The sequence below is a fragment of the Gadus morhua genome, chromosome 10, assembly GCF_902167405.1.
Source record: "Gadus morhua chromosome 10, gadMor3.0, whole genome shotgun sequence".
NCBI classification, from domain to species: domain Eukaryota; kingdom Metazoa; phylum Chordata; class Actinopteri; order Gadiformes; family Gadidae; genus Gadus; species Gadus morhua.
Genome location: NC_044057.1, coordinates 4886051 through 4903774, shown reverse-complemented (window position 1 = coordinate 4903774; position 17724 = coordinate 4886051). Strand labels below are relative to the sequence as shown.

Genomic DNA, 17724 nt, shown 5'->3' with positions numbered 1-17724 from the left:
TATCCTGACAAATAATCTAAATAGAAACATATTGTTTTTTTAACGGTGACTCAGTCATTATGAAACCATAAATAGAGAATTGAAAAAATATATATTATCTATAGCTGTATGAAAGTCTAAGACATGAATTACAGGTTTAAATATATATGCATTCTCATATACGTGTATGTGCACATGTATGTTTACATGTGCACATACACGCATGAGAATGCATATCTATTCAGACCTGTAATTCATGTCTTAGACTTATTCACACGGCTATAGGTAAAAAAAATTGTATTCTCTATTTATGGTTATAAAAACGTACTTCCTCGTCCGCAGCCAGCCAGCTACACTCCTCACCAAATTCATGACTTGCCAAACAACAGCAAACAGAACTTGTACTCAGTATCTGTGTACTGACAAGTATATGTAGCCAATAGCCATGTAGCCTTTTTTGATGTAGTGACACTTGGTGACAAATGTATCTGTCATGAAGGATGACTTAAGTCTCCAAAGAGCCACAAGGCCTACCTGCATAACTGTTAATTGAACTTAAAAGATATGCAGATGTTTGAAATTAACATCAATATGAAAATCTTCAACCAGGAAATAATCATAATCAAACCTTTTGTTTCAATCTGAGACAAAACGAGTTGCATAATAAAATCACAGTCAAGACTAATCTCTCTCTCTCTCTCTCTCTCTCTCTCTCTCTCTCTCTCTCTCTCTCTCTCTCTCTCTCTCTCTCTTTAGCATCATAGAAGAACTTCTAGCAGGTCAGGAAAACCTGTTTGACAGGAGATGATGGTAGCAGAGAATATAGGAGACATTCATGAATTACCAATTGTCATTTTATCACACATAGTATGTTTCTTCACATAAACCTTTAAAAATACACATATTGCATTCCTCTCACCACATGCAATAGTCATCACCTCAGTAAACAATAAATTAATTGAAAGATTACAATAAATTCAATGGCAATTAAACTACTGTAATAATTTCCTATAGGTTTACTTGTATTTTGTGCTAAAATTCAAAGTATCTGATCTGTATTTACCATACAGCTTGATTCTGCATCTCTATTTACAACTCATGAGTCCGTGTCAATGTTTACTGTTGCTATGGCAACAAGAGACTGCTGACGTTAGCAGATGTTAGCTAGCTTAGCTAAATCATCTGAACAATAATAACCCATAATATCACAATTCGGCATATTTAAACAAAATCAACCACAACTACCAACAGTCACAGCCCTTCAACTCTGGGCTAATATGTTGTCACAAGTATGCAGTTAATTAGGTCACATCGCATTCAATGTAAAAACGTTTTCTACTTTGTTTTGGACATGTCTCAAAATGTAGCCTAGCTAGCCCCAGGCTAACGTTACTTAGCATATATGCCTCCACTTGCTCGTCTCCTGGCGCAGCAGCACCTGCTGGGGTGTGGACCCCGGCACCAAATAGGTCTGTCAATTTTGAACATTTAACTTCCATCTCCAGAGGCTTAAGTCGCTGTTTTTCAGCACCACCCGGGCGTTTTCAGCTCCGTACCGGCTCCCGCGACTCCGGCCCATGCCATGAGGTCCCGCCCACCCTGGTTTGTGTTGGAATTGACAGCACTGTCAGGGCTCTCTGAGCCAGTCAGCCCATGATTGATTGACAATGACAAACATAGACCAATAATATGCGTCGATGCTGGCAACACACTGCTAGCTCTCTGTAGCCCATTGGCCGGCCCAATTGGAGGGAATTTAGAGAGAAGAAAAAATAAAACATAGCGGACCGGACCGGCCCACATTGGGTCAACGGCCCACCGGGACGATGCCCGGTATGCCAGATGGCCAGTCCACCCCTGATGATAAGATATCCTTGCTTGTTCCTCTTTTATTAAAATGTACTCATTCCAGATAATTTCTGTCAAATAAATGACGATTGAAGATGCAACTCTCACAAAATATATTACTTTTATTTTGAAATGTTATAACATTGGAATACTCCCGTTTCTCATAATTTTCCAGACCCATACAGCTATCAGTAAAGTGATAGAAATTATAGAGACAACGGAAAAGGTGTCCTTTCCAAACAAGGAAAGAGTTCTGCAGGCATACCTCCACTTTGAGGCCCTAACCGACCCTGAATGCACGAACAGTCGTATGTCATGTGGAAACAACCCAGCAGTTGTTGTTATGGACGTCCACAGATAAGGCGTTTTCAACATGCCAGGTGAGTTATGCTATTATTTCACATATTTCAGCTTCATTGTTTGTATATCACCTCATCCGTCTCTGAATGGTGTAACATCATATTACCCATGCACTTGAATAACGCATAAATAATCAAATGTCGTGTACGGAGTGATTTTTTAGTGATTGAGCTATGAATAACAAACTATTGTTTTAACAGTGAGTGACATCCCAATTCTACCTGAAGGCTAAGATGGTAATGTTGACATGGACTATTTCCGGTTCACTGTGGCCACAGAAATGCTCAGTCTGGGATTAATTCCATGTTCGTCTTGTCAAAAGACAAAACAGCTAAAGAACAGTTGGAGAGAGAGTAAAGTATATTAAAATGTGTTTAATGTTGTGATAACAATAGCTAATACTCATCACATTTGTTCACAAAGATGGATGGAAGAACCCTTTTCTTGTGCCACCAAGTTATAATCACTCGGCCCCCTGGATTGGCCCACACACCCGGAGGTCAAATTCTGTGTTGAATGCAGAATTTGAAAAATTGCAAAGCCTCAAAATGGATGGAGATGATAACTTTAATGATGGTGAAAAAATGAATGAGGAGCGGCTCACAGATGAGCTTGTGAACTTGAAGGTGAATGAGTTGATGAAATATGCCAAATCCACTTCTTTATGCTAACAAAAAATATGTTTATGCTATATTAACAATATCAACTTCATTGCATGTTCCCAACAGTAGTGGAGCAGAATAGTCAAAAAATCGTTCACTTTGGTATACAAGCATGAAATTTAGCACAGATACTCTCTAAGGGCCACTATTTTGGAAAAAGCCGTTGGCCACTCAAAAATTCAATATGGCGGCCATTTTTCAAGATGGCCGCCATTGCTATTCAATGCTTATTATATCAATGATTCAAACAGTGATCCAAGCACAATATTTGATACAAATACTATCTAAAGGACATGTTAATGGAAAAAGATGCTTGTCCCAGTAAAATTCAAGGTGGCCGCCATTTTTAAGATGGCCACCGTTCCTGTCAAATATTAATTATTCAAATTGTTCAAATTGTGATTCAAGCATGCAATTAGGCATAAAATACTCTTCTAGGAACACTCTTTTGGAAAACGGTATGTGCCACTCAAAATTTCAGGATGGCAACCATTTTCAAGATGGCCAGCATTTCTGTCAAATAATCATATGTCTGTTCATTGGAGTACACAAGCCTCTCCACCACGGCAAGGTGCAGTCCACAGAGAGGAAGGGCCACTGGAGGTGGCCAGTAAAAATTCAGGATGGAAACCATTTTTCAAGATGACTGCAATTCCTGTCCTATGTTCATTGCCACTTTTTCCAAATAGTGATACAGAAAATAGGCCTCTGTTAAGGCCACTTTTTGAAAAAATTGTATGGCCAATAAAAAATTCAAGATGGAGACCTTTTCCAAGATGGCCGTCATTTTGGTAGTATGTACACTGATGCACACATGCATGTTAGCAAAATAACGGGCACACTTTTAGAAAAGGGCAATCGCAAAAATGCAAGATTCATTTTTCAAGGTGGGTGTTGCTTTAATAGTGTTCTCTGTTGGGACTGAGTTAAAAGGAAGGATTTAAAAATTTATTTAAAAAGTTCTATTCACATTTTGACCAGCTCAAAGGCCTTCTGTTTAGACTGTCGAACCTGAGATTGAGAGGTTGTGCCCTGTCGAGTCATAATAAAGACTGTTAAAAATGGTAGCCAATGCCTCCCCTACTTATTTTTTTATTCATATTTGCAATTGCACAGTTCTGTGCAAGTGAACCCCAATCTAAAACATTTGCATCTTCCACGGCACTCTGATTTGCAGCCACACTTGGCTAGTTGTTCACAACTTTTTGCAACTGGTGCATTTGCTGTCCAAAATAACCCCCATTGTTCACCAATCTTTTTCCATCCCCAGTCAGCAGGACTCTCTGCTTCTGGCTGACACTGGGTTTCTTGACCCCATATGCAGGCTGCCTGATATGCAGCACGTTTAGTGTGTTGAAGCAGAGCTGCTCTTGTTGGAGGAATGGCCTCATATGGCCTCTGCTTTCGGGGACATGCCAAGTCTAGCCTCATCTACACTAACAGCTGTGCTTGATCGATCACACAGCAGGACCTTTTCCGGTAAGGTTACTGGATCCCACCCCAGAGAACGTGAAGGAGGCCTCGGAGGGAAAGGTCCTTGTCAACTTGCCTTGGCTGAAATTAAAAAAAAAGCCAGCTGACAAAGATGGTCACCCTCTCACTGGATCCTCACAGCATTTTGCTTTGAACGATGTGTTCCACCAGGGGAACAGCAAAGACCAGTGTGAGGTTCTAAGAAAGCTGGAGCTTGTGCCTGAACTGAAAAAACAACTACTTTCAACCCCATCAACACACATTTTTCTACAAAGAAACATTCTCCACCATTACAACATGGCAAGGAACCAAAAAATCTAAAATCAGTACAGCAAGATTGTTCCTCCAGATGTTTCATTGCAGTTAGACAGCAATGGAAGGGTAGTCTTAGGTATGGGATTGAATAATTATGCACATTTGTCGTCTTCATCTACTTTAGACAATAAAGTTTGTTGCATGTTTTTCCTAAAGCTCACTCCCCATCAGCTGCGATGTCAACTGGGTCATATGGGAACGAACAAGAGGAGTCTCGAGTGTGAGTCATGGCTCTATTTTGCACATCATTCAAATGAGAAATGTGACATTTCACACATAATTTTATTTTTCGGTTGTTGCTTTCTACACTAGTAAATTATGACAGTGAGCAGAGACCTCATGGAGACTTCCCTAGTCTCCACAAGTGTTAAGCGCACAGAGCATACTTGGGACAGAAACTCCAAGACAGCCAGGAACAACTGGTAAAGTTAACCATTGTGCCACTGTAGAAATCTATGAATGTCACTCATATAATCATACATGTATAAAGACTGTTTTCTTCCACTAGCTGTCTTGGATGAGACCAAAAGTCACACTCAGCACCTTACAATGGTGAATAACATCATCCTGACCCGCTTTTACTTTTGGACTCTGGGTTTGCAGCGGGACATGGAGGGAACGGTAGGCATAGAGAATGTGCTGTGCTGATATGGTTTATGTAATATTTTTCGAAATCTTTCAATAGTTTGTGTTTATGTGTTCTACTAGATCCTGAACTCTTGTCTCAAAATGATTGAGAAGGTAGTGTAGCTCCTGTGAAATATTTAATTCAAAATTATTGGATAGTCTAGTAGTTCAATAGTCAATATATTTTGACAGTAAGAGATTTAGCAAACTTTCTTTGTTATAGAGAGTAGAGAACCTGTTTGCTGCAGACAGTTGTCATTTCCTCTTGGTTCCCACCATCATCGAGGAACCCCATGGATCACCTTCCGGTAATTTGTTTAAAATATATTTATTTTTTAAATCTCTAGAATATCTGGGGCGGCCTAGGGCCCTGATGGTTCCACTCAGTTGGGGGGTATGCAGAACTTTTGTGGGACACGGAAAAAACTGGGTCCCAGCTTCAGCTTTTGCAGATTTCTGTCTGCGGAAACAGACACTTGACTAATTCAATAGCTGTTTGCGTTACATTACTTTGACCGTTAATATGATCATATATTGGGTGAGGAGGAGGCCGTGGTACAGCCAGCTCATGACGATGAGCCTTTTGAACTATGGGTTCTCCCCCGTCTCTCCAGTATTGGTGAGACCCATTCCTCACTAGGGATGGGCGTAAGGAATCGATTACTCGAGTACTCCTCGTTACAAATGAACTTGGTTGGTGGACAGGCAAACTCGAGTTTGCATATACACACACAGACAATTTTTCTGAAGCAAATGTATACATTTTCTACCAGCTACCAGAGTACTACAAGTACTCTGCGGCAACATATGCTCCTGAAACACAACGGTGAGTTCGGGAAAGCAGACCCGCAGCAACCAAGTGTGTCGGTTATCTTCACCGCCGCAAGACGCAGCTGTAATCCCGGCCGTGTAGAGAAGATCACAACGCTGAGTATTTTTTTTGTTCATTTGCTGCAGTTTTATTGGCAGCTTTAAATTATTTGCAATGGTTAGGCTACTTTTTTTTTTTTTTTTTTTTTTTTAAACGTTACACGAACGTTGTTCGACGTGATTTAAATTGTGAGACGCATATTTATTTTTGCAAGGAAAATGTGTTTTGAATGTTTGCCAAAATAAATAATGAATACTCTGATAACTCTTTACTGTTTTGATTGAGAATCAGCATTACATGTTTGGTTGGTAAAATTGCCGTTCATTATTAGGCCAGTTCCTGCTGCAGATGCGTTGCATTCTAAAAATAGATTAGTTTTAAACGAGTACTCGAATGATCCTCGAGGAATTCATGCGATCACTCGAGTTTGGAATTTACTACTCGTGCCCATCCCTATTCCTCACCATTGTCATCACAAGTGAATCCTCCCTGCTGGTACTGACCCCTCCCCGTACTGAGTACCTAGCTGACAATCAGCAGTATGAGAGATTTGCCAAACAAAAAGTGGATACTTTAAGTGTCGACGATGTCTGTGGAATTTCTGCTAAGGTTAACATTTTTGTCGCACTGATGTTAATTGACTTTCAGAATCGTACAATACCACAAGCGCAAACTTCTCTGGTGGAAAATGTATTATTTCTGAGCTGTCTTTGTTTCAACTTGTAAATTAGCCTTTGTGTGAGCTTTGTAAAATAACTGTGTCTTAGTCACAGTATAAGCAATCCCAGTCCTCTTAAATGTATAGGTGATGTGTATCATGTTGAATGCATGACGGCACACCGTATTCGCAGGCTGTCCAGATGTGATCTTCAAAAGACCAATCTCTTTATAGCGGCTGCAGAGCGCTCAGGCAAGCTACCGAAGCTACCGAGGCTACCGAAGCTGCACAAGCTACCAAAGCTATCGAGGCTACCAAAGATACAAGGCGACCGAAGCTACAAGGCTTACCGAGGCTACCGAAGCTACAAAAGGCTAGCAAGGCTACCGAAGCTACAAGGCCTACCGAGGCTACCGAAGCTGCACAAGCTACCAAAGCTATCGAGGCTACCAAAGATACGAGGCGACCGAAGCTACAAGGCCTACCGAGGCTACCGAAGCTACAAAAGGCTAGCAAGGCTACCGAAGCTATAAGGCTACCGAAGCTACCGAAGCAGTGTTTCAAGTGTTTTACTCTGCGTTTTACTCTCGCAAGATAATTGTCTCAGTGAGACAGAAGCCCTAGGCCCTGGCCGTGTGAGGGCCGTGTGAGGACAGCTGCCTGTCTTCTCTTACCGGGTCAAATCCCCAGAGGCGGCTCTGGGGAGGGGGGTACTGCAGCAGGCCCATGGCGGTCTCTCGGATCAACTGCAGGTTCAGCAGTCTGAACCGCTGAGGCTCCAGCGGGATCCGATCCGGAACCTTCTGCCAGAAGAACAGCCTGTCCCAAAGACCCTGTGCGGCACAAGGGAAGAAACAGCTTTTTACTAGCTCGATTTTTACAACGTGTAAAGACAATACGTATATGTTGAGAAGACGTAGCGTTCTTCAAACTTTGTATTTCTGGAGTCAGAGGTTGTTTCACGGGTGTATAGAGTAGAACTCAAGTCAAGGTCATCACATGTTATGCTAACGTAGGGGTCTCCATGATAGCATTCAAACGTAGACGATACAGTTAAAGTAAAGTCTATGGAGCCAGTTTCCTGCCATAATTCAAACCTGAAAAAAAAAGTTTCAAAGGCTTGTAAGTCTGGGTTTGAAAACTCAACACCTTGTTGCTCTCGGCTGACGTACTTTCCAATCACATTCTTGTCATCGGCAGAGCACTGTCAATCACGCACAGCCCAGTGAACGACACGTGTACATAATAATAATAATAATAATAATAATACATTTTATTTGTAATGCACTTTATATTCAAGAATCTCAAAGTGTTTCAGAGAAAAAAAATAACAAAAAACTATTAAAAGGGGAACCTCAAAGAAAGTTTAATCCTTCGGCCCTCCCTTATCCCCATGCGGGTGTTGGCGGATGGGGGAGTCTGGGCGGTGGACTGCGACGGCATGATAGTTGACTGACCCCTTGGAATGTACTGACGTACATTCCAATCACATTCTTTTAATCGGCAGAGCACTTTCAATCACGCACAGCCCGGTAAACGGCACATGTGATTGGAATGTACGTCAGCCGAGAGCAACCAATAGGTTTAGAGCTAAATGGTCCCGCCCCCAGGAACGTTTTTTTTTTTCTTCAGATTTGAGTTTCAAAACGAGTGAGCGACAGAACACTGCCAATATTCACGTGACTCAAAGCTTGCGCCTGTGTGGTCAAATCTCTGAAAAGTCATTGCTGAAAAGTCAGTTCTGAAAAAATATGTTGCAATGGCGTAAACGTACACCTTTACAAGTTGTTAAAACTAAATATTCAACCTTTCAAAACTTATTTCTCAATGTATGAACACCTGTTTGCAGAATCCCATTTTCAAGGTTTCAAAACCGGGAAACAATGAAATACACTGTTAGAACAGTGCCAGATTTGAAGCTCTGCAAATGCGCTGGTGAAATTGTTTGAACTTTGAAAATGTGTTGGTGAAAATGATGAAGAAGATAAAATAGAACACAAAATCATGTTTACAGATGTTTGAATTTTTGTTTGAATTTTTTTCAGGTTATAATCTCTTTTTTCAGTGTTGCAAAACCTTTTTTACAAGGTGTTGAGTTTCCAAACCCAGACTTACAAGCCTTTGAAACTTTTTTTTTCAGGTTTGAATTATGGCAGGAAACTGGCTCCATTAAAGTCTCTTGTTGCCAGGTAAGCCTATTACACGTTTATAGTAAGTGTTTGGAAGGTTACTTTTAAAATGTATCCAGTTACAGAAAACAGAATACATGCTAAAAAATGTAACATGTAACGTATTCCGTTTCATCACTCAATCTGAGTAGTGTATTCTGAATACTTGGATTACTTCCACATTGAATTGCATTTTATAAGTGTTGGAATGTGGCATCAAATCCTGCTTACTAAACAGGCCTATTCTGGTGTGTTTTTCTTCGGTGTTAGGCCCAAGTCTCCCTGAAAGTGAACTATTTTATATAATTTTCTGCAGTGGAACAAAGACTATAAGGGTATGTTCATGAGAAAGATATTTGCTATTACATCTAACATTTTTTTCACTGAGCTAGGTGTTGCCTATAAAAGTTAAATGAATACGTAAACCCAGAATCACCTACAGAGAGAGAGAAAGAGGGCAGAGAGAGAGAGAGAGAGAGAGAGAGAGAGAGAGAGACAGAGAGAGAGACAGAGACAGAGACAGAGACAGAGAGAGAGAGAGAGAGAGAGAGAGAGAGAGAGAGAGAGGGCAGAGAGAGAGAGAGAGAGAGAGAGAGAGACAGAGACAGAGACAGAGAGAGAGAGAGAGAGAGAGAGAGAGAGAGAGAGAGAGAGAGAGAGAGAGAGAGAGAGAGAGTTTTCCACGTTTTATGTGGGTGTCTGTCCAAATTCCCAGACGGTCCGACAATTTGCTGCTAGTCTTGGAGTTACCGCTAATCAAACAATAATTCCCATAATGCGCGTGGCTTAGCGGGTGCCTGTTACGTCCAAAGAGGCATATGCTTTGTAGAACTGTATCGGACCGAGGTGCGTTCACTTTCACATCTCAAGCGAACCGTATCAGGGTTCGTTTGGAAGCGAACCGAGACCAGCTGTTCAGGGAGGTCTCAGTCGGCATATTTGGTTCACATCGAAGTGAGGTGGTTGCATTCACACCAACGCAAACGTACCGAACCAAGGGACCAAACTCGTTTAGTGCGCACTAAATGCTGTTGGTGTGAAAGCACGAATAAACTACTGAAACAGAAGTATCGTCATGTAATCCATTGATTTCAACAATGCAACTGTATTCTAAATACCAACTATTTAAATTGTAACTAAAGGAATACAGTTAGAATTTGTATTCTCAATACGTAACGCCGGTACATGAATTCCGTTACTCCCCAACACTGTTTATAGTTACATCTAGAAACTTAATAATGATGCGTGTCAGGACTGCATACTGGTATCCAAAGCCTGTGAAGCCGTCCCCTGTTCACAACCAGCCTGAAGCTGTCAGTTAGCTATTAGTAAGCCTGGGGCATGGGGCGACAGTTGGATGGTTGTAAATGTGGATCGTATTTTTGGAGTGCGTGTGGCGGATGGCAGGTTCAAGCAGCCTCACCTTGCCCCGAGGCGCACTGATTGGACTATGTGGGTTGGGTGAGGCTGCATACCTGTTAGCGTTAACCCAGGAATCACAAGACTCACTCTCTGGGTACATCCGAATACTAATAAGTATATACTATTTCTGTGCCGTGTGTACTACTTGACCGTTAATGTAGTACGTTCTATAGCTATGAGTAGAACGCTTCCGAACACCACCCGATGTTTGGAGATGACGTGTTTCCCCTCGGTGCGCTGCACATCAGATGCCGGCAAAATTAAAGTCACCTGCGATAATTTACAGATTTTCTAATTCTTTTTTCACCGCGGCGTTCTACTTCTTCGCTCACCAGACTCCAGCTGAATTGTGGGATAGCGTAGGGACCTACCGTTGTATACTGTGGCGGTAGTACGCATTCTGAAACTTTTTGGCTACTACCCAATGCGTACTGAGCTTTCGGACGCGCTATATTTGTGACGTACTACAAAATGCCTACTATATAGCAGTCAAGTCAAGTATGAGTAACCGGATGCAGCCAGTATCTCCTGCATGGCAGCATGGATCTCCATCATCATGTCGAATTGTTTGCAAAACTTACAACCAACTGGTTTCCAAAGCCACCAGCCTGGGTCCTGGTCTTGGGAGCCCAGCAAAAGCCACTGGCAGCCCCCTAGGTGGTTTGTTGCATAGAGCTCGCTACAGTCATATCAAATGCTATGTTGACATTGAAATAAGAGAATCAGCACTCCCTTTTGTTTAGAAAGTGATTGAACGATGATTCAAATGTAATGGTAATAATAAATCCATCCATCCATCATGTTTAAAAGGTGGACGGATGTGCACACACGCGTACATACCACGGTGTGTTTGTTGATCATGGCCGACAGCCAGCTGAGGTCGACCGCCTTGTAAACCACGGCCACAAACAGAGGCTGGGGGTCATGGTCCACCCACTGGCGTGGCGTGCCCTCTGGGTAGCTCACCCTGATGCTGGTTCGATTCCCCACGTCGCCGCTGAACTCGCCCAGAGGCCCGCTGTTTAATCTGTTATGGTGACAGAGAAAGAAATGGGTCACTTCATTCATTTTGTCATGTCTGGGTTAATTTGAGACCAATCAGCGCGTCTGATGCTGGGTATGGTTGAATATATCTTGGCTGTTAGTCAAAGCTGAGTGAACAAAAGACTTTTCAAAGTGTTGGCGGAGGAATAAGAGGAGGGGACGTTTATTTGGGTTGTGCATTTTCAAAATCTGGCTGATGCAATAAAGTCATATGCTATTGGTAATAATGATGTTTTGGTCATCGTCTAGTGTTTGACTACCTGAGTCCAACTGATTCGGCTCGGCCATCACCAAACACTATCAGGGAGAATGTGTTTTTAGATTTAGATTTAGATTTGTTTATTGTCCTTTTTCAACAGAGTTAACAACAAAATTAAGTTTAGAGCATCACCACCACCACTGGCATACAAGTACCTGATAGCATACATTACCCAGTATAAAGATAGATCTCCTATACGCTATGGTATATAAATATATTCATAATAAATAATAACAATAACCCAAAAGTGCAATAGTGCTAGTGCAGTTGAAATGTGAACAGTCCAGTTTGGCTACAATGTGTGAGAGGAAAGAGAACGAGAGTGCAGCAATGCAAGTCCAGTCCATAGTTATTGAGTGGGAGTTGTAGCGGGAGAATGAGACCGAGGGGTGGGGGGTGGGGTGGGGTGTGCGGGGGGGCAGGTTGTTCGTTCAGCAACCCTAGGCCCAAGTCTCCCTGAAAGTGAACTATTTTGTATAATTTGCTGTAGTGGAACAAAGACTATAAGGGTATGTTCATGAGAAAGATATTTGCTATTACATCTAACATTAAGTGCATAGGTGTTGCCTATAAAATCGCAATGTAACTATTCTAAATACCAACTATTTAAATTGTAACTGTAACGGAATACAGTTAGCTATAATTTGTATTCTGAATACGTAACGCCGGTACATAATAATAATAATAATAAATGACATTTATATAGCGCTTAATATGGTACTCTAAGACGCTTATACATAATACATGTATTCCGTTACTCCCCAACACTGGTTGTGTTCTTCCAACACAAATAGATGAATATAGTTAATACACGTTTTGTTACAGTGGCTTCAGCTAGTCTCACAGAGACAGCCTTTTAAAGGTGATGTACTGAAAATGAACCCACTAGGTTTCAACCAATAGAAGCACTGAAACGGCATTAATGGCTTAAACGCGCGTTTTTCAGGTTCCACCCATTAGAAGTTGAGTGACCTTGTTCTTCGAGATTGAAGTCAGCTGTTCTGAAAGTGAAAGTTCAGTCGGAACCTGCTCTTTGAAACAGGTCTCTCTCTTACATTCTTAAGCCTTAGCCACGGCAGCTTCAAGGGATAAGGTCAAATCAACACACAGTTCAATTGTTCTTTCGTAATTCACATTCCAGCCACATTCTTCAGAGACTGGCACACCGATTGGGAGAGAGGGCCGCTGCTCCAGAACCACGAACACAACAACGTCATCATCATCAGTAGAGACAGACAAAAACCAAAGCATGCCGACCTGATTACGGTATCAAAGCGGTCGATAAGCGGGCCCAGCTCCATGTTTCTCAGAATGCCTCCATTTCCCATGACCACACAGCGGCGGCACGCCCCAGGGCCCTGTTGCGGCCGGGGCGGCTCGGTGCGGGGCAGCTGCAGAGGACAGAGGACAACAGGCTGTCTGTGCGGGGAGGATAGAGGGAGCACTGTGTGTTGGGGATCAGCGCTCGTCCGACTGCATTGAGACGGTTTCATGAACCCTTGAGACCCCCCCCTAGGGAGGACCAAAGAATGACCCATGACTGCAGCTGTGGCTTTGTGGTTTTGGAGTTCTTTACGGAAATTACTTAAGTCACTTCTGCATTCCAACTTTGGATATCTTTTGCCCCTTTCCCCCTGACAGTAGCAGCTCAACTTGCCTCGAACCGCCTTTTTGTTGCGTTTCGATCGCCAAAATGAGGTACCTGGTACTTTTTCAGTCTCACCTCCGTCGAGGTTCAAAGCGAGCTGATCTGATCATTTTGTGTGACGTGAAAAGGTGCTGGCCACTGATTAGCCATTGAGTGACGAAACTGGACGAGCGCGACTTCCGAGCGGGTTTACAGTTGATAGCAGTGTTTATATCATATCATCACAAGATGAGCAACTTGTCACAGCAAGCGAGGCAACCCACGACTTAAGAGGTCACATTCACGATAATGAACTACGAGGAGCACTAAAATACGTAATAGTTTAGTACCAAGTCATACATGCATGCATGATGCGACCCTATAAAGCACAGACGAAATAAGCTATAGCGCGTTCACTCGGAGAGGGGTTGCGATTTCAGAGGGGGATCCATTTTCGCCATCTTTAAATACTAGCATCAGCGTTCAGTTGATTGAGCACGGCAGGATCAGTGTTCAAGAACACGCCGTGGGCCGTGGCGCTCCTGTGTGTAGCGCTGTCTGTTTATGTTTCGCGGAGATAAGTACGTCACTGCATGTTTCGTGCATGCGTGCTCTGTCGACCCGCCGACGTTGAAGAGGTACTAATTTAGATGGAAACACGACGAGCCTGGAACCAAACCAAGTCGTGCCACGCTTATTTGTGGCGAGTTGAGCTGGCACTGTCGTAGGAAAAGGGGCATTTGTGTATGTTGTATACTCTGTGTCTCTGTGTTGGTGGACCGCTGATAGGGATGGTACTTGTTTGAACGACAGAATGAGGTAATGTCATATTAACATGTAACTGCGTTGTGATAATGTACAGGGATGTAAGGTCTGTGATTATTTGACACACATGGATTGCCAAATTGTCCAACGTTGAAGGCGGGACTTGATTGGCCACCAGTCAGCGTCAAAAACACATTATTATTCATTCCTTCATAACCTTTGACTGAAATACAGTCGTCTACACAGACCTCACGAAATACATCATATTTTGATGATCTAGCCAACGAGATCCCAACTTAGCAAAGATATATCCCTTCCATTGAGGGACATTGGGTGATTCCCCTTGGTGAATGGCTTTTGCAAGCACCAGAGATGTTGGGGTCCCTAAAAGATATAATCAGTAGATATATATTGCCCCCACCAGCCTAAGCGTGTCTTCCAGCTTGTCCCGCAGACCTCTGAACCCAAAGGGGGGCGGGAAGAGGAAGAGGTCATCGGGCAGCGGCGCATCACTCCCCAGGAAAGGCTGGGTCACATGACCAGAAGCAGGAAGTCTGTCAAGCAGGCTCCGTCGGGCGTTGCCGGGACGACATTCCCGTTGCAGTACGCTCTGCACGTACTCGTGGACCCGCTGGAGGAAAAATAAAGACACGAGACTGTGAGCGGACGATAGACATTAACATCTGGACACGAACCCCAGAGCAGCAGCACCTCAGGCACCACTAACGTCACCTGAGAGGAGCACACTGCTGGAAGCGTCTGAGATCGGTCGGGATAGCCCCGTGAAATACGTTCCGTTCCTTATATTACCAGTGGTGAGCATGTAAAATTGAAACTTTTTTAATTGCATTTTATTATATTATGTTTTGTCTTACTTTTTGCTCTATTTAGAATGTATTTATGTCAATATTTTATTTATTATTTACCCAAATGTTATCCTTGTGTTCTTATTGCACCTTGGATTGGAGATAAACGCAATTTCAATTCCTCTGTGTGTCTGGCAAACATTTTGAAAATTTACTTTAACTTTGACGCTACGGGTTTAGCTACATTTCTCAGTAGAGTGGTAGTCTCGTTGCGGGAGCATCCCCCAGAGCTACATTACACGATCGTCTCTGAGGCTCAACAGACAGACAGACAGACAGACAGACAGACAGACAGACAGACAGACAGACAGACAGACAGACAGACAGACAGACGTGGCTTATGGCTTATGATAGAATGTGAAATGTGAGCTTGAATACACAAGTCTCACAAATCTCAGTGCTCAGGTAGGGCCCAGGTATCACTCAATATGTAACTCTGCGATTTTTTAACCTGGTAAAAGTCTCATTGACAAAAAATCTCAATGAGAAACTCACGGCTGTGATTTTACTACTTTGTTTGCAAAACAACAGCCCAGCGCTATCAACCTTTTCACCCAAAGATCCGTAACCTCGGTAAGAGGAAGTGTCAGAATTGTACTTCTTCATTTACGGTCACAGCCCGGATATTACTTCAGACTCAAGACCTTTTTTTAGGCAAATTGTATGTGAATTACATGAAATGCTATTGGCCAGCTTTAAAAATGTTGCAACCAAGAAAAAAAGGAAAACTTGTCTCAGTATTCACAAAGAGATGTTCAAGAACCACATCTTGCATTATAAGGACTCCATTGCCAGAACTAAAACCTGCTACTACTCCAATATGATCACTGCCAACAAAGGAAACTCTTAGTCACTGTTTTCCCTACTTCCCTAGAAAATTATCCAATCCCAGGATTCTCTCCCCCCTCACTTGTACATAACCTCCTTCTGCAACTTCACCTGCACCTGGGATCAACCCCTCATCTCAATATCTCTGCCGACTTTCACCCTTCCACACACTCATTCTCCTCCTTCCAGCTCCCTGATATCTCAGAAATCACTGAACTCATTCGGAAATCCAAGCCATCCACCTGTCAACTTGACCCCCTACCCACACATCTGGTTAAGGCCTCCCTCCCCTTCTTAATTCCTCTCATTTGTGCAATCATCCACTCCTCTCTTACTTCTGGAACTGTCCCTACATCCTTCAAAACTGCTGCCATCACCCCAATTCTGAAAAAAACGGGGGCAGACCCCTCCAACTTCAACAACTTCAGTCCTATATCCAATCTGCCCTTCATCTCCAAAATCCTGGAAAAGACAGTTGCCTCCCAACTCCATTTTCACCTATCTGGCAATTACCTTTATGAACAGTTCCAGTCCGGATTCCGCCCACTCCATAGCACTGATAGCCTGGCAAGCCAGACCCATATCGGAAAGATATTGGGTCTGGTCTCGTACAGTGGCAGTGTGGGCGGGATAAACGGTTGTCTTTCAAGTTCCCTCTGCACGCAATAGGATAGCGCTACAATCAATCAGCGCAACGAAGATGGAGACGTATTCAGAGCGACGGAAATTTCCATGGGGAAGTGATGCGAATGGTGGATTGAGAGAATGGAGACCAACAACGAAACTTTTACCGTATCCGGTCGGCAAAACTCTGAATACATCTTTCTTTTCCAGGAAAGACTTCAGTGCAGTTCTTTGTTCATTTCTCAAAGAAAATGATAACTTCAAGTCTTGAAGAGTGGCGGCCAAAGCCGAGTCGAACGACAGCTGTTCGCCAGCAGCAGCAGCCATTATTGTTTACCTTTAACACAGAACCGTCGCAGCTCTGTCATCATTCGGCTCGATCCCGCCCCTCACGATCTGATTGGCCTGTCCCATTTTCGGTTTCCAGCATCGAAAAACGACGACAGAAGGCTAGACCTCCCTGGCTGCAAACTAAATTTGCTGCCGCTAGGGGCGTCTCGATTTCTAGGCTATAACACTGAAACAGCACTCATCAAAATCACCAACGACCTCCTTATGGCAGCTGATTCTGGACTACTCACCATCCTCATCCTCCTGGACCTGAGTGCAGCCTTTGATACCATCTGTCACACCACGCTCCTCAACAGACTATCCTCCATTGGCATCACCGACTCCGTTTGACTGGTTCACATCTTATCTTTCTGGCCGTACTCAATTTGTCCAACTAAAGTCTTTTAAATTCATCAACTCCCCCGTCACCTCAGGTGTTCCCCAGGGTTCCGTCCTGGGGCCCCTACTCTTCATCATTTACCTCCTTCCCCTCGGCAATATCTTCCGCAAATTTGACATTAATTTCCACTGTTATGCTGATGACACCCAGCTCTACCTCTCTACCAAGCCCTCGTCCACTCTCCCGCTCACTTCCCTTACTGAGTGCATCTCTGAAATAAAAACCTGGTTCACCTGCAACTTTCTCAAACTCAACATCAATAAAACAGAAGTTCTCCTCATCGGCACCAAATCAACCCAGACAAAACCTGATAGCTTGTTCATCACTACGATAACACCTCAGTTTCCCCCTCCCCTCAGGTTAAGAGTCTGGGTGTCATCCTCGACGGCACACTATCATTCCAAGCACACATCAATAAAATCTACACGTTGTTACGTTTTTGGTCTATCTATGAACTTAAGTTTTGTTACTATTTTGTGTGATGCATATATTGCCTGCCTTCTACTCTCCTTATGGGTCATCTAAAGTGTGAACCTTCTAGGGTCGTGTGATGCATTTTTATTGCCCATATTTCCTATGTTTTCGTGTGTTGTAAATC

The 17724-nt window shown here is 43.0% G+C and overlaps 1 protein-coding gene and 1 long non-coding RNA gene across 6 annotated transcripts in view; one reads left to right on the top strand and one right to left on the bottom strand.

The window, feature by feature from the left end:
• st3gal5 (ST3 beta-galactoside alpha-2,3-sialyltransferase 5) overlaps window positions 1-17724 on the bottom strand; it is a 39068-nt gene that overhangs the window by 8352 nt on the left and 12992 nt on the right. For 3 of the 5 annotated variants that reach the window (XM_030369027.1, XM_030369026.1, XM_030369028.1), the window contains 4 exons: window positions 14500-14709; window positions 12944-13077; window positions 11224-11410; window positions 7468-7626 (listed from right to left, as the gene is read on the bottom strand). In XM_030369027.1, the coding sequence (XP_030224887.1) occupies window positions 7468-7626; window positions 11224-11410; window positions 12944-13077; window positions 14500-14709 (690 nt within the window). Of the gene's footprint in view, window positions 1-2738; window positions 4404-7467; window positions 7627-11223; window positions 11411-12943; window positions 13078-14499; window positions 14710-17724 lie in introns of those variants that run through there. The other 2 variants (XM_030369029.1, XM_030369030.1) reach the window with 2 other exon arrangements.
• On the top strand, window positions 5180-5547 carry LOC115552723 (uncharacterized). The gene is made up of 3 exons (XR_003978366.1): window positions 5180-5258; window positions 5346-5378; window positions 5488-5547. It is a non-coding gene; the product is annotated as an uncharacterized LOC115552723 (long non-coding RNA).